The sequence below is a fragment of the Anguilla rostrata genome, chromosome 1 (genome assembly GCF_018555375.3).
Source record: "Anguilla rostrata isolate EN2019 chromosome 1, ASM1855537v3, whole genome shotgun sequence".
Taxonomy (NCBI): domain Eukaryota; kingdom Metazoa; phylum Chordata; class Actinopteri; order Anguilliformes; family Anguillidae; genus Anguilla; species Anguilla rostrata.
Window position 1 is genome coordinate 55,273,914 of NC_057933.1, and position 23,855 is coordinate 55,297,768.

At 44.6% G+C, this 23,855-nt stretch overlaps 1 protein-coding gene across 4 annotated transcripts in view; it reads right to left on the reverse strand.

The window, feature by feature from the left end:
• adgrb1a (adhesion G protein-coupled receptor B1a) overlaps positions 1–23,855 on the reverse strand; it is an 81,752-nt gene that overhangs the window by 25,199 nt on the left and 32,698 nt on the right. For 2 of the 4 annotated variants that reach the window (XM_064343258.1, XM_064343239.1), the window contains exons 3-18: positions 23,161–23,319; positions 21,126–21,230; positions 19,563–19,727; positions 18,383–18,547; positions 17,025–17,189; positions 16,377–16,541; positions 15,914–16,015; positions 15,674–15,780; positions 15,307–15,501; positions 15,027–15,095; positions 13,788–13,896; positions 12,965–13,108; positions 10,469–10,544; positions 9,519–9,621; positions 9,132–9,175; positions 3,840–3,966 (exon numbers count right to left, since the gene is read on the reverse strand). In XM_064343258.1, the coding sequence (XP_064199328.1) occupies positions 3,840–3,966; positions 9,132–9,175; positions 9,519–9,621; positions 10,469–10,544; positions 12,965–13,108; positions 13,788–13,896; positions 15,027–15,095; positions 15,307–15,501; positions 15,674–15,780; positions 15,914–16,015; positions 16,377–16,541; positions 17,025–17,189; positions 18,383–18,547; positions 19,563–19,727; positions 21,126–21,230; positions 23,161–23,319 (2,000 nt within the window). Of the gene's footprint in view, positions 1–3,839; positions 3,967–9,131; positions 9,176–9,518; positions 9,622–10,468; positions 10,545–12,964; positions 13,109–13,787; positions 13,897–15,026; positions 15,096–15,306; positions 15,502–15,673; positions 15,781–15,913; positions 16,016–16,376; positions 16,542–17,024; positions 17,190–18,382; positions 18,563–19,562; positions 19,728–21,125; positions 21,231–23,160; positions 23,320–23,855 lie in introns of all 4 variants that reach the window. The other 2 variants (XM_064343248.1, XM_064343228.1) reach the window with 1 other exon arrangement.

Sequence of the window (23,855 nt, forward strand, 5' to 3'; positions counted from 1 at the left end):
CACGCCCACACACACACATACACGCACATGCACACACATGGATACACGTTCCTGTCCACCTCAGGATCAGTCATGTCTCGCGTATGTGCCAGGCCTTCTCCTTGCAGCCTGCTGACTGGCGCAATTAGGCCACAGCAGAGGAGCAAGGTGACTTCAAGGTGACTTGACAAAAAAAGAAAAAAGAAAATGTGGTCGAGCCAGAGGGTCGGGTAACCGTTTCGATTAATCAAATTACACCAGCAAAACGGGGACAGTATCTCCCCGCTGCAGAGATCATTCCACCATTATGCTCATTTCTCTCCACTAAACTGATACACCTTCCATATGTTGCCACGGTTCTTTTTTTCTTGGTTGCCATGGTGATGTGTTAGCATGGTAGCAGCATCAGCTGCGGCAGTAGCAGCAGCATCCGTCGGCTGCTGTAGGTATGTGTGTTGCAATGAAAATCATTTACAGGTATGCATGTGTTTCTTTTGTGTGTGCCTTTATGCATGTGTGTGTGTGTACATGTGTGTGTGTGTTTGTATGTGTGTGGATGCACACTGGTGTGTGTGTGTGTACGTGTGTGTGTGTGCGTGTGTATGTATATATGTGTGTGATATTCCATGGCATGCTAAGGTGTGGGGCAGCCAAACGCCATCAGCACCATGTTGTCCTGCCCAGCAGGAACTGATGGGAAGTCATTTAGCACCTGTGTGTCCCACACTGTCAGAACAAAAGGCCACACCACACAAAAGTCCTTCCTGTGAGAGGGCGGACTGTCCACAAGAATTGGGAACCGGATATCACTTATGTAGAATCACAGGTTAGTATCATTATTATTATTATTATCTTTACAGCTGGCATGGAGGGATAAGAAAAAGCACCAGAGCAAGCGATCCCATTCTCCTGCTATGCCTGTCTCACAGCTAACAGCCTCGTGGCCCACCGTTTGCAGAAAAGGTAATTGGTTGAGTTTATCAGTAGCCTCGTCTCCAGTTTGCTCGTCTATCCCAAGCTAAGGCAATTACATGCCTTTGATTAATCGGCACTGCAGTGTATCCTTTTAAAAAAAAAAAAAAAAAGGTGCAGACAAACTTTGTCTGGCTCCTACCCAATCAGAGCAGTCCAGAGAGGAGTCAGACTCTAAGGCAAGCTGCATCCACCATGATTACTTGCTGTAGCTACATGTTAGCAGAGGGAGTGTCACTGGTATACTGCAGGATGTTGTGGTGGTCAGAACTAGATAGACAGCTTGGGGACAGTGATCTACTCTTTCACATGACATGAGGGAATCACAAGCTCTAAATCACCAGGGGGAGTGGGGTGCCAGCTAGTGTGTGCCTAAAAAAGGAAACGTGCTTCACTCTGAAGGACGTTTATGTTGCACTTTCCTTTCTTAGCCTCCCCAAGAGTCACATGACCCAGCGACCATCCACAGACCTGCCTGAGGTCCTGTAAGCCCATGCCAACAAATGCACAGCTAGTGGCTGTTTATGATGTTAGCTTGACAGTGTGGCAGATTTACATCAAAGCCTGTTCATCGGGCTGGGAGGAGACCAATGAGCTTATGAAGAGACAGATCCATAGATTAGCCTAACTTTGTTCCACATGCAACCTCACCTGGGGAACTAGCCAACAATAATGACATTCCATTACAAGGTGAAGGTCTATGTGAGGACTATAACATGGCAGTTAAAACTGGGTTTATTATTTGAGGACATCTATTAGTCCCCCCTAAGAACACACATTGCAGAATTGTTTGACTCCATCCTGTAGTGTTTCCAAATATCTGAGTAGGGTTTGTGAGCTTAAATATGACAGCAACATTTTGTTTTATTTTGTCTTTTAAAAGCCCGCAGCTGAGATGTATTGAGCTAGACTACGTGGCACACCAGAAAAAGCAAGAAGAGGAGGGGGGGAAAACAGCGAGAAAAACCACTGCTCTGCAGCCAGACGTCTGTCTTTCAGCCGGCCTCTTTGTTATTCAGAGCCTGTTCAAGCTTAGCTGCAGAGAGCAGGGCCGTCGGACAGAAAAACTGGAAGTAAATTGGGAAGGCAAGCATTTCCAAAGGAATGATTAGCAATGTAGCCACGGGGGTCTCACGAAAAGAAATGGGAGGTGGGTGTTGATATCACTCTCTTTTTTTTTCTTCTTGTTCCTCTCTCAGAAATGGAGAAATGAACAAAAATGCTTGCCAAAATGGATGCCAAAATGTTGCTCAAAAACAGCCTGCATGGCTGGGCAAACCAGCAAGCCATCTGCCCAGGTGGACCGAGGCAAACAGTGTGGATGTAACCGTGGGCGGTGGGGGGGGATTGGGCCTGGGGGATGGCAGTGTTTTCAGGTAGACTGAATGACAGGAGATCCGACTCTCAGACACACAATGCAATCACCAAGGTCTCAGATGTGCTGCGCGCTGCAAATATGCTAGAGGCTCACACATGCCAGCCGATACAGCACGCAGCCAATGCCACTCTGAGCATTTTCAGCCTTTCATTTTTCAAAGCAGAAAAATCTGGGCACATCCTGTAGATTACCCTCCCCATGTCAAAATCCCTGCATCCTCAGAAGTAAAATAATCCTTGATCCTAGAATTGAGTGGCAGGTTTAGAACATTCAGATTTTGAGTATGGGATTTTTGAGTTAATTTATTTTTCAGGGTTTGTCTGCAGTTTTCAGGTGCAGTCTTTTATTCATTAATATTTATTATGTATTTACACCCCCCACCACCTCCTAGTTTCAATTCTGATGCTTCTCTTTGATGCTGCCAAATCCAACAATAGCGCAATATGGAAAATTGGTAATATGTTCTCCTTAAAAAATAAAAGGAGAAAAAAGCATTTCTGGGGCACGAAGCACAAAGAAGCCGTTATGGCATCTTCTATAGCTTTAAGAGCCCCCAGTGCGGATGTTGTTACCAGGGTAACTAGTGAACAAAATGCTTTAGAGGCAGGTTCCATTCTAATAATAACTAATCTGACTGAATGAAAATTCTACACAAAGAGACTCTTTCCTAAGGAACAGGGACGTCATGTATTTTGGTCATAATAATCCTCATGCTAAATTGGATGTGACTACAGCACAGCATAGTGTGCTGTAGTTTTTAATGTATCTTTTTGTATTTGCACAGTATCACTACATCTAAATACATTTTTGCTTCATTGCAGTCACAATGCCTTGTAGTATTTGTATTTTGTTATTTATTTTATCCTATATTATACTATTAAAACAAATCTCACAGGACATTTGAAGATAAAATCATTCATCAATGACACGTCAATAAAGCAATACAGAGCGAGAATAAATTAAAAAGCAGCTCCCCTTAAATATGAAACGATTTGTCTAGTCAGTTTTTTTTTATTCAAAATCAATATTACTGCATGCAACATTTATTTATAACCTCGAATTCAAATATCGTTCTGTAAGCACACAATCGTTTCCTTCGATTCCGTCCATAATATATTCAAATCGAACACATTTCACTGTCAACATCAAGATAATGATGCCTATTCTTTTGCTAATTTCAACCCCACAAGAACAAATCCTCGAATGTCGCGGCAAATCAGCGAGAGCATTTAAATCGATATTTTCTTTCGAAATTAAAAATGCCTAAATGTTCTGTACGCATTTTCAACACCCCAAGATTCCCAGGCACAGAAATCAAGGCTTGACAGAATGGCACAAGCATGCCGAAAAAGAGAGGGAGGGAGGGAGCGCCACAAGGATCTGTTGAAACGAAATGACAATGACGCCTATTTCATCTTTTTTTCTCTCCCTCTCACGCTCTTATCGCACAAAACGAACATTTCGAACGCTGTTCCGTATAAAACGAAGAAAATACAGGCGTTTTACTTACCATGTCAGGATTTATCCGTGCTAAAATGGCGAAGCTCGATAGTCTGTCACACACACATTTGGTTCTGAATGAATCAACGGGCACCGCTCTGCAGCCCCTAGCCGACCAGGATCCGAGCAGCGAGGAGCTGCGAGAAGGAGAGAGAGAACAGCGGAGTGTTAAAAACAGGGAAAAACGACTCAAATCCCCCTTACGCTTAAAAAGCCATTTCTCTTGATCCCTCACGGTCTCCACTGCATGCCAGGCAGAGCACGCAAAACACACTGAAATTTGTGATGGAGAGGAGGATCTGTGGCTTCGTACACTACAGGTTTCTGCATGGCAAGGTTATTGCAATACAAGAGAAATCAAAGATGCGCCATAATATAAAGGGTAAAATAAATTACGACGACACGATAATAATAATAATAATAATAATAATAATAATAATAATAATAATACTTTTTTTCTAAATTCTAATCATCAGTCAGTATTCTTATGTTCTATTTTTCTTTGAACAACTACAAAAACTACTTTCCATAATAGTATGCTATAGCCTTACAGTATATGTAGATGTGCATCTGTAATTCAAGGGAACTGACTTCATCAACATCCATGAGCCACTCTCCAAACGCTATTCAATTCACCAAAATGCCGGACCAAAGTGGCTAACATCAGAATGTTAAATTTATTTGCTGAAAGCAATATAGATGGGTAAAGCATAAACCTTCCCATGTTCTCTGACTGCCCCCCTTCCTCCCTCCCATGCAGTTACAAAACCAACTTATCATAAAGGCCCCATATTGGCAGGGCCTCAGGTGTTCTGCACATGTCCTTCCTGGGTCAAATAGTGCACAGCATGCACAGTCCACACACTGTACACAACCAACCCAGAAGTCAAGACCAAATGATTTGTTGTAATAGACTTAAACAAGGTGAGGTTTTTTTTTTTTTTGGTTTTTGTGCTATAATTTGTAAATAACATTTTTAGAAATAAAATAAAACATCATGATTGATTTCATGGCTGAAATAATTGAAAATAAAAACCAATTCTACCTCGATTACCAAGCAATTTACTGAATTATATGTCTGTAATATACTGGCATGTTTCTCAATAGTAATATGGAATAATATGGAAAAGAATATGACAGCTCTGCTGCACATATGGTATTTTCCCATTATGTGTTGTGCGGATAGATATGCTCTGACATACAATGCAAGAGTCGGCCTCACTGCTCTTAACTCAAACAGATTGTGAATTAAATGTGAATCACAGCAGAAGGCAGGGGCTGTATTGTCAGGCTAAATTACCCAATCCCTATTTGAAGTGCAAAATGTTCACTATGGAGCTTCATTTTGCATGAGTTGGATTAATGTTTCACAAACTAAGATGACTCTCCATGCTGGCACTGGGATCTGAGAAGCGTGATAGTGGTAAGCTGCAAGAAATCACATATGGAAGAACTGGGGGGGCCAGTCTAGGTCAAAACAGGACGTGAGTGTGATTTTTAAAGCAGTTTGATTAAGAAATGTTTTATGTATATATATTTTTTCCCCACTTTTAACAAGAATGACTCATTGTCCTCTGGCCCCATGCAGAATGTGTCATCTCATTATGGGTCTAATGATGAGACATTCTCAGAAGAAGGGAACTGCTGTTATTACTGCATGAGAACTACAGTGTGGGAGTTTGGGAGTGACAGCAGCGAAAGTTGTAAAAAGTTCAGTACCCACGTTCATCTGTTGGATGTCACGCTCAGGAAGATAAACCAATGACAGTGTGGTGGCATTTTATTACAATTCCCTCTCTGCTTCCAGTTATCATTGCTACATTATTTTTTACATTTAGTGACAGTCTACGTTTTCCTTCACTAATGAAAGAAAAAATAACAAATGGGCTAACAAAAACATCTAAAATGGACAGGTGTCATTCAAATATTCTATAGGTATGTTAAACTGAGAAAAAAAACAAAAGACTTTTGAGTACATATCCAGCAACAGAGTTTTGAGAAAATACTTTGTACATCATTTTATTGCTTTTCTGGATGACATTATGCTTCTTGGCTTGCTGTACTGGCTTGGTCCTGTTGCCAGACAGACTGGCCACACCCTGGGGGACTGTGACACAGCACAAGCCAAACTGCCGTCTTTCTAACCTCAATGACCTACACCCCAGGTAGCATTCAAACAGACCAGCTTAGCCCATGGCACATAAAACCTATACGTAACCCAGGGCAGCTGATGATATAGATCTTAGCCCTAAACCTAAGCATGCACACACTTTAGCCAACTATAACATTAATATAGTTTCATTAGGTATGCTGGCAAACCCTTTGGATTAGGGGATCATACACAAGAATATTGCTCCTGCAGTGCAGAGAATATGCATGCATAACTGAATTTTGGTGCAGGAGCAGATAGGGAAATAGCACTGCCTTTGTACCAACTGCCGGAAGCTATCAGTGCCCAGAGCAGCTTCTGTGCGGATCTCAGTGGTCTTTAAGGCATGCCTTTGCAGCTGCTTGATATGGCTGCTGCTGCAGCTACAGCTCTTCTTCATCCTCACCCTCCTGAGCTCAATGGCTGCCCTTGAGGACTGATTCAGATTTCCAGGCAAACATAGCATACAATAATCACTCTTTTGTTCAGCAGAATTGATTTCTGTATGGTGAAAGATAGCATTGATGCTTTTTAGCTATTGTTTCAAACTGGACTTAAATTCAATGGAGGAGGTGGGGGCCATCATTTAACCCTTGTGTAATCTTCATATTATGCAGGCGCCCCATGTCCACAAGGTCAAAATTGACCTGCCCTCATTGCCCCTTTATGATAAAAACACTTAATTGAATTTTAAACCCCAAATCTGTTTTGTACAGAGAAACACCCTGTCTCTCATTAGCAAATCGGTGAATAGCTGTGTTTTCCTACAGGTACCTCACAGTCCAGTGTGTGTGTGTGTGTGTGTGTGTGCAAGTATGTATGTGTGAATTTGTGTCTGAGTGAAAGAGAATGAGAGAGAGTAAAGTACTGGAACTCCAGTTTATTGCCATGTGTGCATGAGTGCACATGTGCATTTGTATGTATGTTTGTATGTTACTGAGAAAGAGAGAGGAGGGGAGCGACAGACAAAGATAAAATAAAATGGCCTCAAGTTATTTATTATGCATTTTAGTTGCTATAAATCATGCATTAATACAAATAGTCTGTAATTGATTTCATAACTGCAGGTGTACCGCTTTTATAAAAGTATATAAAACGTATACAACTTTTTCTTATGGTAGGGTCACTCCAGGAAAAGTAATTCATATCATTCTGTAAGTAATATCATTCTGAAAAAAATATATATTTTTTTTGAGATTTTAGGGGGTTGCTTCTCTTAAATACAAAAAATGGCCTCTTTTTTTACCGTAGGACACAGGAAGGTTAAAAAAGTAGCAAATGAAAATGCTGGCATAATAATCTGATGGGGCTCCAAAAACGCAGGCATGTTTCAATCAAGGTATGAACCCCTCCCTCTATACCCACATTGGCCCTGCCTGAAGAATCAAAATCCTTTCATATCTCTATGCAGTAACCATGACAACTGCCAGTGGTTCTGGCAGGTCAAGTGATGGAACAGAGAAAAATGGTCCCCCACACAGCATGAAGAAACTGTACCATGAATCATTTAAGGCATGTTATGTGCTTAATGAGTAGGAGTAGATGACAAATGTCAAAGGTTCTGAGGTCATACATTGTACAGATTCATGCACCAACAAAAAGTTGCAGAAATCCATGCCTCTTCAATATATATCTATAATAATAATAATAATAATAATAATAATACAATTGATACCACAGGTGTATTATTATTATGTCAAATAAACACAGGGCTACATCTGGATCTGGGCTAGGTGATTAAATGATCTAATGTGATTGATTGAACAATCGCACACTCATTGATCAAGGTGAGTTGAGGCCTAGCTTGGACAGGATCTCCAGTGAACAGACAAGCTAATCACCCCTCAGCAATGCACTTATCGACAAGACACAGGACAACCCAGACATTCTGCCAACAGGTCTCAGGTTCCAATTTCTCCCCCAATATTAACTCATTAATCATACCAGCTGTCCAAAATTTTAATTTTGTTTGGAACATGTTCCCCCTACTCAAAGTGTACAGCAATATTAAATTTCCCCCTCTCCCTCTCTTTCTCTCTCTCTCTCTCTCTCTCACTTGCTCTCTCTCTCTATCTTTCCTTCACACTTTCTTTCGAGGTCAAACTTTTTTAATCTGAGAAGCATGACAGAATGTATTTCATGTCTCATCTCTGTAACACAAGTGTACGTATCTATCTAAATGCAAATGTCCTGCATCCAACGTAAGATAAGGGCACAATACAGCTGTGGACAAAAGATCAGTTTTCTTTTTCCTTCTATTTTTTATTTTAAAAATGGTCCCAGGAGTATTTATAAAAGCCCGTGGGATGTGGAGGGGCTCATCACACCTTTATCGGGTTGTGTAAGCCATTGGCTGGTAACCCAGGGCATTCATGCCACCGTGCCCATATGCAAGGCAGCTTCTGCCATGCGCCTCGGAACCACGCGGCCTCTCCGACTCCCGCCTTCCTGCTGACATGCACGCGGGTTGCCCGTCACAGTGAACGACACTTTCAATTTTCCGCATGCTGCATCACTGTCGGGGTGAAGTTAACGTGACTAACTGAAGCCTCGGCAAGAAAAGGCTGAGGGGGGAACTGTCTCGAGCTACAACTTCTGAACGCGGAGTGTCACCGACACTTTCTCAATTTCTCGCCAAAGCGAAAAAAAGAAAAAAAAACTCTTGGTGCAGTGTGTGGTGATTTCTCAAACTTTTGCTTTCGTAATATTCACTTGGTTTGTCTGATAAGACTGAGTAACGCACCCTGCAATTATGTAATGAGCAGCTGTATTATGACACAATGCAACCCCAAGGGATCACGTCTCATAGACAGTTCTGGGCGTCAGTTGGAAAGATGCACATGGGAAATTTGGGATCAGAGAAAGGGCCAGTTCTCGCCATCTGTGCTATTTCCGAATCTGTTTGCTCCTCATTGAGCCACCAACACAGACATACATTCACAAAACAATTAGTGTGTGCTTTTAGATTGGTCGAGCCTCAATCCCATCTACCCAATCCCATGCTTCCTCTCTCTCCTGGATAATTCCATAATTTAAATAGTGACCCCACACCTGACCTCCTGATCAGCCTGACCACTGGATGTCAATTAATGCAAGTATGCAGGTACCAAACACAGGCAAACCAGAGTAACAATTCAAAAAATGTCAAATTACCTGTCACTTTCATCCCAGGAGATGCAGGTTTGGTTTGTGGTTCCCTGTACAGAGAGTAGGGAAGGGGGAAAAGAGATATCAATGCATATAGCACCTGGCAACCATGGGCTTCCATGTAACCCCCCCCCCCCCCTCCCAGGATTGCCTTGAATTTCCATTTTTGTTCAGATTAAAACTGTCACAATCTGCTTATGGGAGAAGATGGACACCTTCATGACTGTTTGTGGGTGATCAAATCTGATGAGAAAGGAGTGTCCCTCAAGCAGAGAGTTCAGCCTTCAGGTTTAAATTGAACGTTTGGAACATTGGAACATTGGCGTTTCCTGTTGGTCCACACAATAGAGACCAAAGAGAGGGGAATAGTTTGCAGGGAAGAGGGATACTTACGTTGTAGAGATGGGAGAATTCAATCTCCACAGGGGCGGACAGGACGTTAGGGGTGGGCTTGATTGTGACCGAGACCACCTTGGAGTTCAGCACAGTGCTGTTTCTGAAAGCAGGAGGAAGAGAAAGAGACACACGTGGTCAGATGTATCGTGTGCAAGTTCCCTCCCCCTCTCTGCCCTTAAACCCCCACTCCCCTTCTCTCCCTTCCATTCCCACCCAATAGATGAAACTCATCTGCACACATCTTGTTTGGCCCCCTCCCCCAGTCATTTCCCCCCAGCGTCTCCATGGTATTTCTTCTTCGCATGTAATCAGTCAAGTTAAATGTCAGTGTCACCAAGTCACCTGTCTTGCAGCCCCATCACCAGTACAAAAAAGAAAAAAAAAACATTAATCTGGAAATAGCAGAACACAGGAGGAAGATGTGAAGGAGAAGGGGAATTTTGTTTCAAAAAGAGGATTGCATTTGTCTGTCGAGTGCATGTCCACATGTTACTCGTACACAGTATGTCAATACGTGTCCCTGACTTTAGAAGTGCCATAATGAACTGCCATATTGAAGCCACTCAGGTTAGGCTTTTCCATGGGTTTACAAGCCACTTGATGTGTGAACTGCTGAGACTCTAACATGATTGAATGAGCATCCTTACAAAAAACAGTATGGCATAATCTGAAATCGCAAAAGCATATACTAAGTGCACAATATACTATATATATATATATATTTATATATATATATATAAGTTATTACAACTGTCTTAACAATGTACATACGTTTGAGTAGAATGTTCAATTTTTAATTAAGGATTAAGCTGAGCATTAGTTTAGAATGATTAGCCTGTCATAAAATCAGTAGCTGCTGGTGAGTGGAGGGAGCCACCGATGACTGACACTGAGAGCACCAGGGCTGTGGCAGCAAGTAGAGAGTGTGAAGGGCTGGAAGCTCTTACCTTTGTAAGGAGAGAATGCTGCCCAGGTTCCTGTACAGAGCAATGCCAGTGACAAATGTAGAGGAGTCATCCGCATCTGCAAAATTAGAGCGAGAGCGAGATAGAGACAAAGAAAGAGAGAGAGAGAGAGAGAGAGAGAGAGAGAGAATCCTTAAAAAAAATTTGTAATTGAAACACAGAAATTATTTACAGTACAAGGGATGATGAAAGTAACGAAGGAAGCTACCAGAAAAGAAAAAGAGATCACAGTGCAGAACATATGCTGCAGGCTTCTGCAGACCAGCTGCGTGTAACAACTGCCCCTTTTCCTTAACTCTGCCTGATTCAAGGAGCCGGGGAAAATAAATGCAGGTTACCCTGTCTCCCACAGTGTTCCCATCGAGACCCCAGTCTGACTCACTTCACGCTGAGAATGGCCCAGTTATCAGCACGGTGTACCTATTTATAACCCCACCGTGCGTGTGCATCTCGAAATGTGCACAGGACACATGTGTGTAAGAGCTCTACTTTCTGTGTCAGTGCATCTGTGGCATTAATTTTGAGCATATGTTCAATACGATTAAATGACGGTTTTCGGTGCATAGCTTCACTTAGTTAAACATGAGTGCGTCATTTTAGTTTGCTGGTCAAGTGACAAACAATATTGGCAAGATGATGGCAGAAGCTGTCACAAAACATGTTGGCTAAGCCAAAGCTATAACGGAGTGCATCCACCATCCAGAAAAAATAAAAATAAAGATAAAAATAGAAACAAACAGAAAGGAAGAAGCTCCACTTTTGAGTCGCTCTGGATAAGAGCATCTGCTCAGAGATTGTAATGTAATGAAAGAAAGAGAGAAAAGCAGAGCCTCCATCAGACAGAAGTTAAGCAAAAGCGCCTTGGGTTAGAAAGAGAAACATGGGGCTGCATCTGCTCCAATCTATAGAAATTGTAATTATGCAGGGAGGAGGGCCGGGCGCCTGTGAGACGTGCCATATTGCGGCAGACTTGGAGATGGCAGGCTGTGGGCAGAACAAGCAGCCCCCCGGCATACAGCTGAGGTCTCATGGGCTTTGAACTGGAACAGAAGAGGACAGCGCTCAGCCGGGGGGGGGGGGGGGGGGGGGGGGGGGAGGGGGGGGTTGTGTTTGTAGTTTCCGCAGGCAACACGGTGTAGGGCTTTGGGAGCAGTGTCTCATTCTCTCATTCTCGCAGGGGCTCATTGTGCTGAGGGGCCCCCACATTGCTTGTGAGATTCTGCTGTGCGTCGCTGCAAGAGATTCACAAATGGGAACTTTTGTTTTCTGCTACAGGAGGCCTTTAGCGTGATTCATGGGGACACTCGGGGCTGCTTTACGTATGTTTCACTCACACAATCTCGGAGGCATATCCTGGAAATGACAGGTAAGCAACAACACCATTTTGGCTCCCTGCATGCTCGCGCTGTCACTGTGCTGCAGGGAGTCTGGTGAGAGGAGTGTAAAGAATGTGAGCCATTTTGGCTCTGTGTGTGTTGTCTGATCACTTGGGATGCCACAGAGAGACACACAGAGGAATGAGTGACAGGCAATGCATTATAAACCCCGTGAAAATGGGAATTTGTTTTAATTGCGCGTTGGTTGGCTCTTGTTAACTCCTGATTAAGGAAGGTTGTCCCAGTCACATGGTTTGCTCGGGGTGAGTGCTTCCTCTAATTGTCTATACTGAGGGCCTGCCAAAAAGCTTCAATCATACAAGGTGGGGAAAAAATCACCAACATATTCAAGAGGTATACTATAAGAGCTGTGATTTCCAGCCATTAACAGCCATGGTAACAATGTTCAGAAATGACCGAATAAGACTTGGTGCTAACATGCACCATCAGATTTATACATGCATTTGGGTGCTAGAAAGAGATTTTTTGGAGATTTTTTTTGGCGTATATTTTTAAAGAAGCTCATTGAAAGCTATTGTTGACAGGAATGGCAAGGGAGGGAAGCTCACAGACAGAGAGGGGGAGAGAGGTGTTGATGAGACAGCCGTTTGCAGTGCGGCTTTCAGCTCCAGGGGCCCACCGGAGGCCCAGGTGTGATCAGATCCATTTCCAGCTTGTGCGTGGGCTAAATGAAACAGCATTGTCACCTCGCAAGGAGAGTCACACTCCACAGCTGCCATCGCGAAAAGTAAGAGGGCACGAAGCTCTGAGCGCACAATATGTCTGTATGTGTGTGTGTGTGTGTGTGTGTGTGTGTGTGTGTGTGCTTCCTGACTTTCAGCAGTCCTCTATAATTGGCTTGGTTATATTTAGGTCGAGTCTCCAGGAGTTGGGCAACAAACATGTTTCCCACAATTCATCTGCACCTGGGATCAAGGCAGCCACTGACACGGGAATCTCTGCCTAGATATACACTGGATTTAATGTCTTTTTTTTACCTCACTGTAGCAGAAGCTGTTGATTTTGGAGCATGTGCATGTCTGTGTGTAGGTGCGTTTGTGTGGTTGTACATGTATGTACGTGAACATGCTCAGATTCTAACCTGGTTTGCCCAATGAGAGCGTGTTTCTCGAGACTGTGACCTTGTCCTCGGAGCCCCTGGCCCAGTCCACCATGCCCTTCCATCCTTTCATCGGGAAGGTGATGTCAGAGGCCCCAGAGGCTGGTCGCTTGTGGATGCTTAGCACTAATAGGCAAAAGAGAGAAGCAGGTCAAGCTGAAGTTATGTTTCTTATAAAAATGCACAAGAAAACACACGCACGCATATACATACACACGTGCATTCAAGCACACATTTGAGATTCCATCTAAATATTAGCACAAAAAAAAATCATTTCTCGCAAGGGATGTCGTTCAATGAAGGATTCTGGACAGGGACCACACACACTGATTGACAAGGTAATCACTTTCACATTTGTTCTTGCCTTCTATGAGGTACTGCTTTTGCTAATGTGCTTTTAAGCCAAGCTTGAAACGGCACATGATCACCTCATTTTAAACATATGTGTGTAAATATGAAGGTTGACTCATGTTCCTTTTCCTTTTTTTTTAGAATAGCTCCCTTAACATCCCTTGAGCCTCTACACAGCCTATGTGACACCGTTAAATTTGTGTGGCATCTGGCTATAATATTATTTATCTGCTTGACAGATGCCAGGGGTGACTTAAAGAGCTTACATTTGACATAATATGCATTTTTACAGATGGCAATTTGCTGAAGCAAATCAGGTGACGTAGCTGGCCCAAGGGTACAGTATAACAGCCAACTTTGGAAGGAGAACCTGCTTCCTTCATGTTTCAAATCCAGGTCCACAAGACCGCCCTATTGGCCAGACTGCACATGCAAATCACGGGGAATGACTCACCTAGGTTTTCTGTGACCTCGTAGATGTCCTGGAAGTCCTTCATTCGGAAACCGATCACGTCCACAAAGTCCTCAACCAGACGGAAGAGCTCTTTGATGTTGGGCCCCATCTGCAGAGAGGAGACAGCAAGGTTAGCATGTCTACCCTGACTCTGGAAGTGTGTGGGCACAATCCATTCTGTTCTACACTCAGCAGTAAAGGAAAGCGGCATTGTGGAGCTGAAGGAAGGGTGCCCTCAACAGTGGGTTCTCTCCACTCTCTTTTATTGAATCCTGACTGTACTTGTACCAGATCTGACTGGCAGGCTGGTGCACATATCTGGCTGCAGCGCTACTCAGGAAGTGAGGATTTCATATGGACTTCTTTATTCTGCCTGCACTGCTGTGCATTGAGTGCATCCTGATGACACAGTTACTGTGCAGTTCAGCGGGTGGACTCCAGGGCGAGAAAGCAGCCTGTCCCAAGGCTGCTCTTGTACCTCACACCACCCAACGCCACAGAAACCATTAAAAACCCGCACCCCGTGCGGCTGCCGGTGCCGCACACAGCACACATCGCCCCACTCAAACGGAGAGGATTTTCGCCCACTATAAATAGAATAAATAAAAATGTGTTCGCACATCATGAGAATTGTCCAAAGTCAGCATGACACCAGTTTGTGTGGGTAGTAGGTGATGTGGGGTCGTGGTGAGATGCGGCATACAGCTTGGAGAGTGGGTGTAATGTTTTTATCTCTCTCTCTCTCTTTCTCTCTTTCTCTCCCCATCATCCCCAGTCTTCTGGCGCGGGGGCTTGTGAATCACGGCTGGGCCCAGATGGAGAGGCTCTTTCCGCTTCATCTGGTCCCAGCTCCATACCCTCTCCTGGGTCACGCTAAATGCACTCACTCATTCACAGTTGGTGGTAGGAGCCCATGGTTTTCCCAGGGGAAAAAAAGCCCTATTTTCCTTTCCCTTTCTCTGGATTTTTAAAAAAATGAATATTAAATATGAGAATATAATATTCCCAAGCATGCCCAAACACACACATACTCTCTTTCACTATATGTTTGAGAGTATATGTATATAACCTCCATTAGTTTAACTGTTCTCATCTGGGCTAGGGTGGGAGCTGCACCCTGGGTTGTGTCATGGGGGACAGCCCATGCCTCAGACAAACCAGATTAATGAAAAGGAAAGGCAATGAAAAACTGAGAAAAGAAAATATCGCAAGTAAAGAGAATGGAATGTGGGCACTCACCAGTTGGGTCTCCTCCCATCGTTCTCTGTTCTCCTCCATCAGCAAGTTGCTCACTGATTGAACAAAGTTCTGCAGGTCCAGGGGACAAGAAAAGACGGTTGTGTGTGATTTGGTGGTTCAATGTGGATTGACATGCAAAAACCTCTAAAATGCAATTACTTCTCTCAGCATATTTGATTATGGTAGAAGAAGGTAATAATAATAATAATAAAAATAGTAATAATAATAATGTTTTTTTATTTAAATATAACTTTGATAAACAAATCCTGCAGTGTCTGACCTGCACATCAGCACTGCTGGGGTTGTAGTAAGACCTGCGGAAGATCTCGGTCATGTTCTTCAGGACATCTATGATGGCCAGGAGATCTCCACTGTAGCTGGTCCCGTCACTGGATGTGCTTCTCAACTTGGCCAGCACCTCAGAAACTCCTTCTCCCATCAGCCCTCGCTGGGCTTTTGAGAGGTGCTCACGAGTCTTGGGAAGAAACACTGAGGGTTACTGAACAGGTTGACAAATGTCTGGATTGTTTTTCCCAAAATTAGCCTCAAGTTGGCTGTCAACTGTGAAAGGTTGAAAATGAACAACTTGTTTCCCAACTTGTGCTACCAGATAAATTTATGATAAAAATGGTATGGGGACAGCTTACCAGTGTTTGGATGCTGCGATAGTCATTGGAGATGCACTTCATGTAAGTTGGGTTCTCCCAGTAAGCAATGCCATCGTCGTCCAGAGTGCATCGTCGCAGGATCAACCCTGCATCAGAGCAGGAGATTGGGGAACAGTATCACTGCCTCCAGAATTTGCAGGGCTTGGTCCAGGCTAAGCACAATGGCGCTGGGTTACATATTCAGCCTTTGTATGCGCCACTCTGAGCTGGGAGACTTACCGACTGCGTTAGGGGGGCAGCGCACAGCGGCAGTGTCGCCTGATGCCGTCTCCTTCCACACCACGTTGGCAAAGTTCTCCTCATCACAGATCTCATGGGGCTCTACAAAAGGACATAGAGGAAATGAGGATCCACGCATGCACATGCATATACACATGCCTTACATACACAAACCCAGAAGTGTGTGCACATGGCCACAAAACACACACGTGAATGATTCTTATTCATGCTCCCAACACCTGCTCTCTCTTGTTCTCTCTCTCTCAGAGCCTCCCACACAGACCATAGCTTTCCATTTCTCCCTGTGGTGCATGCTGAGAAAAGAAGCTTCATACCATGCCCTTGTTGTTAGTACTCAACAGCCAGTCACACTGATGGATCTAGGAAGGGGGCTTCTGAGGGAAAGATCCTGATGATGGACAGACAGGCGGGGAATCAGACAGGGCCGACGCGTGGAACTCACCCGGGCACCTCTTCTCGTTGCAGCGCCGCACCTCCTCGCGGTCCCCCGGGCACTGCTCCCCGCCGAAGAAGGGCCCGTAGCAGACCCTCTGCCTCTGCTGGCTGCCCCCGCCACACGTCTTGGTGCAGCCGCCCCACAAGCTCCAGGCCTGCCACTTCCCGTCCACTGCAGGGCACACAGGGAGCTGCATCAACCCTCAACCCCTCCCTGCCAGTTCCATTCCAATGGTTTAGGCAGGAATGGTGATACAATCAGTCAGCACTGTATATCACTACTGATCCTACGGGTGAACCAGATGGCCAAATCTGTGTTCTAAACTACCTTGGGCTCTCTACAATTTTAGATGAAACATTCCATCTTATGAATATTCATGAGGGGAGTCTGACCAAGGGTAATAGAATTGGATTGTTCTGTCTCTGCACATGCCCAATTGTGAATATTCATAAAATGCAATATAGCTTTGGAAATTCCTGGCATGAACTATAATGTCTGAGAGTAAATAAAGAGAGACCAAAATTAATGCACAAGCTGGTATTTAGATTACTATAGAAGCAGACAGTAGCATTATTACATGGTTGACAGAGCCGGGTTTGCCCAACGTCATGTGACCTTGATAGGCCAATTATGATTGATGGGGACATGGATTACCTGGGCAGTCCCTCAAGAAGCAGTCCTTAGTCTCCAGCCACTCTCCGCGACACTCTGACCCCCCGTAGGAGGGCCCGTTGCATTCCCGGGTCCTCTGCATCGTCCCATTGGCGCAGGAGGCTGAACAGGAGCTCCAGCTTGACCACTCATTCCAGATCCCATCCACTAAGGGGAGCCAGAGAGGCAGCATGGTAGAACGTCATTTTGTGTTTCTGTGTTTGTTATTCACCCTCCCTATGTTCCTTGTGATATTGTTCATTTAAGGACTCTTCTAAAAGAAGGCCCACATGTTTCCAATTGGCTTATTGTTATGCTTCCTAGGCAAGCATATTGAAAGATACAGATTTTTTAAATTGGCTTGGACACAGGACAGGATAGCACATTTACTTTTGGGAATAGGTGCCCCAAGGGATGTTAAATGACTATAGTGTGTCAGGACATTGGTTTTACCCAAACGTCAGAAATCACCGGAGAAGCCCTACTACAGGGATAAACACATAATAAGGGCTAAGATACTAAAAACAGAAAACCATATAAATAGCTGGGAAAATGTATTCAATGCTACTCTGCAGGTGTGTGTGCGTGTTGTCTGTGTGTGTTCGGTGGGGTGTCTGTGTGATGTCGGGGGCGTGTGTGTTGTCTGTGAGTGTGTCTGGTGGGCGTGTGTGGTCGTGTAGGTGTGTCTGTGTGTGAGTGTGCGGTGTTCTGTGTGAGTGTGTGTCGGTTTTTCTGTGTGAGAGTGGTGTGTGTGAGTGGGCTAATCGGTGGGCTCCAGAAAAGAGCCACTTCAATCTCCCGAGTTACAGCTCATTAAGAGAGCCTTTGAGTTCATACGGGAGACCTGCTGCCTTTGTTCCACCACTGCCAAGACCAGCCTTTTGTTTCTTATAGGGATGATTTAAGACTTCATTCAGAGTCACAAAGAACTTTTAGAAGCTGACACAAGCTCCTTTTTAACACCCCCGCCCTCTCATGGGTTTAGATGTGGCAACAATTTGCAGGCTGCAGACAAGAAAAAGACACTGCCCTCTCTGTGACTGTGATACAGTATGACACAACATGGACAGAAAGAGAGAGAGGGAGAAGACAGATAAGATGGGATCCAAAAGAGAGAGAGATGAGAAGAAAAGCAAGGACAACATAGGAAAGAGAGCAAAAAGAGGATCCTGCTAAAGAAATAAGATCATTTTTTGTACATTCAGGAAAAAAAATCAAGGTATTCCCTTATCCCTTATCCATATCAGCTCTCATACCAGTCATTTAATGGCCTATGCTACAGTGCACCAGCTGTGCACAGAAGACGGAACAGCAGCGGAAGGGGAAGTCTACGCAGGTCAGGGGGCGGGGGGCAGGCTCACCTGGGCAGACAGCAATGTTGCAGAACTTGGTTTGCTTGGCAGGGCCAATGCAGGGGTCACCCCCAAACTGGGGCGGCTTGCAGGTGCGGGTGCGTTCACGGTAACCACGGCCACAGGTGGAGGAGCAAAGACTCCATGGCGACCACTCATCCCAGGCACCATGTACTGCAATCAGAGCGGCTAGGGTGTGATTTATAGAGAGCAAAACACACGGCACACCATGCAGACTACAAAGCAGGTACTGGAGCATGCATTTTATACAGTCAAGCACACAAACACAAACACACACACCGACATTGCACCCTATAGAGATTGCACAGGAAGCACTGAAGCATGCACTTTACACATTCATACACACAGATCATACACATATACAAAAACACATTTGCAACTGACACACAGCATATTTAAACTGAATTAAAACAATCAATTCAAAATATGATCGATGATTTCACAAAATTCTGTTGTACCACAGTGCATAATTTTAACTGCATAGTTTTTTTTATTTTTTTAACATATACTATGTAATATTAATCCATAATTCAGCTGCCCATAATGACAGGGACACTGCAACTGTGAAGCATGGGTACTGAAAACATCATCCTCATAGCTATGTCACTACAGATGGAAAAGTAAGCAGGGCAGGGGCTAACGCCACTGATTCATGCCCCCATTAAAATATCATAGCACATCTCTAAGGTGACCTGGAGCATCCTGGGAATGCTGTGAAGACTGCTCCTTGAGTGTGCTTGCCATTACTTCCCCAGGAGCAGCATTGTGCAGGAAGTTAGCAGTGTATGCTGTGAAGTAGGAGGACTATGGTCTGAATGGGGTTCCTCACCAGTATATCTTTAAAGGAGAGGAGCCAATGACCCCACCTTAAATGGGAGGAGCCAATCATCTGTTCTTAAAGGGAAGGAGATCATAATACCACCTTAAAGGAGAGGAGCCAGTGCCCCCACCTTAAAAGGGAGGAGCCAATCATCTGTTGTTAAAGGGAAGGAGAAAATAATACCACCTTAAAGGAGAGGACCTTAAAGGCATGGGGCCAGAAGGAGGAGTCACCATGTGACTGTAGAGGGGGGTGGGGGGGTGTTTTAGCGCAGGGTGCAGGGGAGGACGGGGCGGGTGTCGGAGGGGAAAGGTGCAGCACGTAGCTAAGCGTGGGTGGAGGGCTTACCTGGACACACAGCGGAGTTGTTGCAGGGCCTCTGCTCACGAAGAGGCCCGCTGCACTGCGTGCTGTAGGAGGAGGAAATGCAGAATCGCGTGCGGCTCTGCCAGCCCTCCCCACAGGTGGCCGAGCAAACGCTCCAGGGAGACCACTCCTCCCCCGTGGCCGATTCTAGTGCGGGGGGGGAGGGGGGGGGTTGGGCGAGGGACAGGGTAGGAAGAGGAAGCGGGGAGCAGAGGGTCGATATCAGTTAGCATGCCGGGGTCAAGAGTGGTCTCCTTTGCAGTGAACAGGGATGGGATGTCCTTGTTTACAGAGGAGAACAAATTTATTCTAGGATGTGATCTCTGATCCCCCATATCCATGGCATTCTGCTTGTGAGCAAAGCGAATGTCTCAGCGTATGGATATGGCATAGATCAGGCTAAGATCTTAGCCCTTTACATGCTTTTGCTGGTAATAATAAAATGGTTTCTTTTATGGGAAAAGCTGATCTGTTGATTGCATGGAAGGGAATTTGAGAAAACAGTCTGGCTATTGGAGAAGTAGATCATTGGAAATACAAGAGACGGCCCTGTGCTAATGAACTCATTGGGCTTTCAAAAAATGAACAAAAAAAGAATCACTGTATATGAATCCATATTTCCAATCAATGACTCCCTCCTCCTCTTTCAAGTGTGTCATTTCATAACAGATCTGCGGTCATCAGTTCCAGAGACATTGAACATTATATGTACAAATTATGGCTGGATGTAGAAGAAAGCTCCTTGAAAAACCACAGTGATCTTTGTCATGCAGACATGTCCTTTTTGTCCTGATTGAAAAGAGTGCCTGAGACACCCAGACGATTTCCGTTCTGTTTCTCGGCTCAGCAGGCAAACCATGGAAACTAAGCACCACCCTCTAAGCTGATTGGCTGCTAATGGTGCACTCACACAGCCAATCAGGGGCCTTCTGCCGCTGCTTTAACGTCAAGGGTGACAATCAACAAATAGCCCGTGTAAGCATCCAAATGTTCAGGCAAAAAAAAAAAAGTGCCAGAACATACACCAGGGGGGTAAAAACATGGTTTCAATGAAGCTTCCTTTTATATTCAACCCTCCCTTCCTTCCATGTAATAAAAAAAGAAAACCCAACAACTTGATACAGATTTTTAAAAATCAACTTGCTACGGGGTGAATGTGGAGCTTAAGGCATTATCAGTACCCTAAATCAATCACCACGTGGCAACAAGATGAAGAAAAACAACATGACTGCACCAATGACAGGGAAGTCTGGTTGTTTTTTTTATTACTTGTTTCATTTTTGTGGGATAAAGCAGGGGGTCAGGTGAAGATGGTACCCCATATTAGGGACCAATGATCAGAAATATGTGCCATCTTTAAGGGAGAGGATTGCAGGAGTCACGCCTACAGTTAGCAGGTCTGCATGTATGACGGTGACAGGGCTGTAGTGGACGACTGCTGCACATTTATGACCGATTCTGAGGAGGCGAGGAGCTGGGGGGAGGGGGGGGGGGGGCTGAGTTTCGGATGTCTGGATCCGTGGGCCAGATGGTACTGTGTCTTACCTGTCTGGGGGGCCAGGTGTCCATAGCGAGGCTTGTCCCCGTCATCTCGCTTGCGGCTGTCCACCGACCGCAGAGACTGGCTTCGGGAGACGTGGCGCCCCTTGCCTGAAGGTGAGGCAAGTTCGGGGATTAGCAGCGTCACGTTTGGGGACAGGCCTTGCTTGTGGGTTGTAGGCAGAGTCACGGTGAATACACAGAGAGGCTCCAAGTTCAGAGGGATCCATCTTATCGCCTAAGCTTGTGGCAGCTGGTCCCGGGTGGGGCTTTGAGAGGTTATGACAGTAATGGAGTCCCAGTCGATGTGCCTGCCTTCCGGTAATGTGTTTGCAGTGCACTGAGCAAACAGGGGTAAGTCTAAAGGTGTGGGCGAGGGCCTGGGAGAGGGGCTGATGGGCCATGAGGGAGGGGGCCGAGTGGTACATGTGAAGTTTAGAGTCACATGCGGTGCCATACATGGGTAACTGACCACACTAAGAGGACACAGAGAGCAGAGCACGTAGGACAAAGGCTACATCTCTGCACACGATGCTGCATTAATAAAGCATCAATGTGATATTAGCTTTCGCCACTATTACTTGAAAATGAAAACTATATCAGAATCCTGTGGAAACCATTTATATTACCCAAATAACTGGTAATCTTGTGATATTTCAGCATTTATCCAACATTATCACACTTACGAACTAGCTGTAATAAACCTCTGGTGAAGAAAATAGAGAGATTTGAGAATTTTGGTAACTTTGGAAATTTTTCTAAACCAATGTATAAAAGCAGCATACAAAGCTGTTGAAACATCCTGTACTATCTGAGCAAATGATAAGTTAGAATCCTGCTGCTGTGTTAACTTTTGTAATTTTTATTGTAGAGTTAAACAATGATGTTAATGCTTTATGGGAAGCAGTACACACAATAAATAGGAAATAGAGCTTCTATAATGTATTCCTTCTATATAGAAATAGAAGGAATACATTTTCGAGTTAAGTGAAAATGCATTGTAGGAATACATATATACCTTTTATGCATGTATTGTGGGATATGTTATTTAAAAAAAAATACATTGTGAAATATATTCCACAGTATTTGCGCAGATATTGCACATTTCCTTACAGTGTATTCTTTGGGCAAGGGCAGGCGGAGGACAGAAACAGCATTCTGAACCGACTGAAAATAGAGCTTTCATATGGGTCTTGATGTTACAGTGACACAAGCAATACAGTGACTCAAACCCAAATGCAATTTGCACCTGGAGCCACATTTCACAGAGAACACAAGGCAGAACCCTTTTCTCCATTTTCTTTCATGAGAAAAGAACAGAAAAAAGGAAATAGCACATACAACCGTGGGCTGAAACCCCGATCCATCCATTTTCAAATTTCCCCACATTTCACGCTAATCTGTGAACACAATGGCAGTCCTGTTGCATGTTTCAGAGCGAACAGGGGGAGGTAAAAATGGTGGTGTGCTGAGCTGGATGGCAGGGATTCTGAACATTGCTTGGTGGAACGAGCACAAAGCGTTGCTTGGAAATCTGCACACCGACCTTCAGCTAAAAACAGGGCTTGTGGAACAGGAAACACAGGAAAACTCCACATACATTTGCATTTATTTTCCTCCTTAGAAACACCTTGATGGCTCACAGCAATAGCGTTGTGATTAAATATGAGGTGTCAATCCAGATATTGCTGAGGTGTTTTTCCATACTAGCTTTAATCTAAGGGCCAGGTGTGCTGCTGTTAGAGGACGTACTCCCTTCTACTCCTTTTTGCAGGTGGAACTGTTTCCTGATCATGGTTGGTCTCCCCTACATATCTGGATTATTTTAAATGATGTTTCAACCCCCGGGAGAAGCTATTGATTGCATCACAGCTGAAGAGCATCTGAAGGAATGAACAAGTAAATCAAACCAATTCTAAAATAAAGGGATATATTAAATAAAACAAGTGAGGAATATGAAGTAAATTATGCCACTGAGAGATGAGAGAGAAGCAGAGACAAACCGACAGTTAGGCAGGTAGGAGCCTCTGGCTGGACTCACCGATGCAGGGCTGCGGGTTGCAGGGCCGGCCCTCCTCCAGCACGCCCTCGCACAGGTACGACTCGTCCGCGGCTGCGTGACAGGTGCGTTTACGCGTCTGCACCCCGCCCCCGCAGTCGCTGCTGCACTCGCTCCAGCGGCCCCACCCGCTCCAGCCTCCTGCACCCAACACAGAGTCACAAGCCAGGTCAGAGAGATGACCTCCCTGCACAACATCAGCCCCCGTTCCTGTTTCTAGTGGAGCAGAATCCCCTTCAAATTTGAGTCCATTCATTTTATGTGCCAATACATGACCCACTGTTCATAAGGGCAGCATCAAATCAGAAAATGGATATTCAGGTCAAAACTCTGCTCCATAAAAAAAAAAACTATTCAGGACAGGTGAGAAAAGTAGCGCTTTATCAATCCATTTTTAAAGTTAAACATATCACACAATAAGATCAGGTGAAGTGCCCTACACTGCTTTTTTTGGCTCTGAACCTGCAACCCTGATTGTACTACCCTGTCAATCACAGATAGGGTCAGGTGCCCTATACAAAAGCACACATCTCACCAAGGACATCGTGCTTTAGAGAAAAAATGTCAGCATTCAGCAACAGAAAATCATATTTTCAGACAAAGTTATTATCTGAGTGGAAAATGAAAATCAATCCCCAAATAGCAGTGGAATGTGATTTTCAGTGATCCATGTGGTT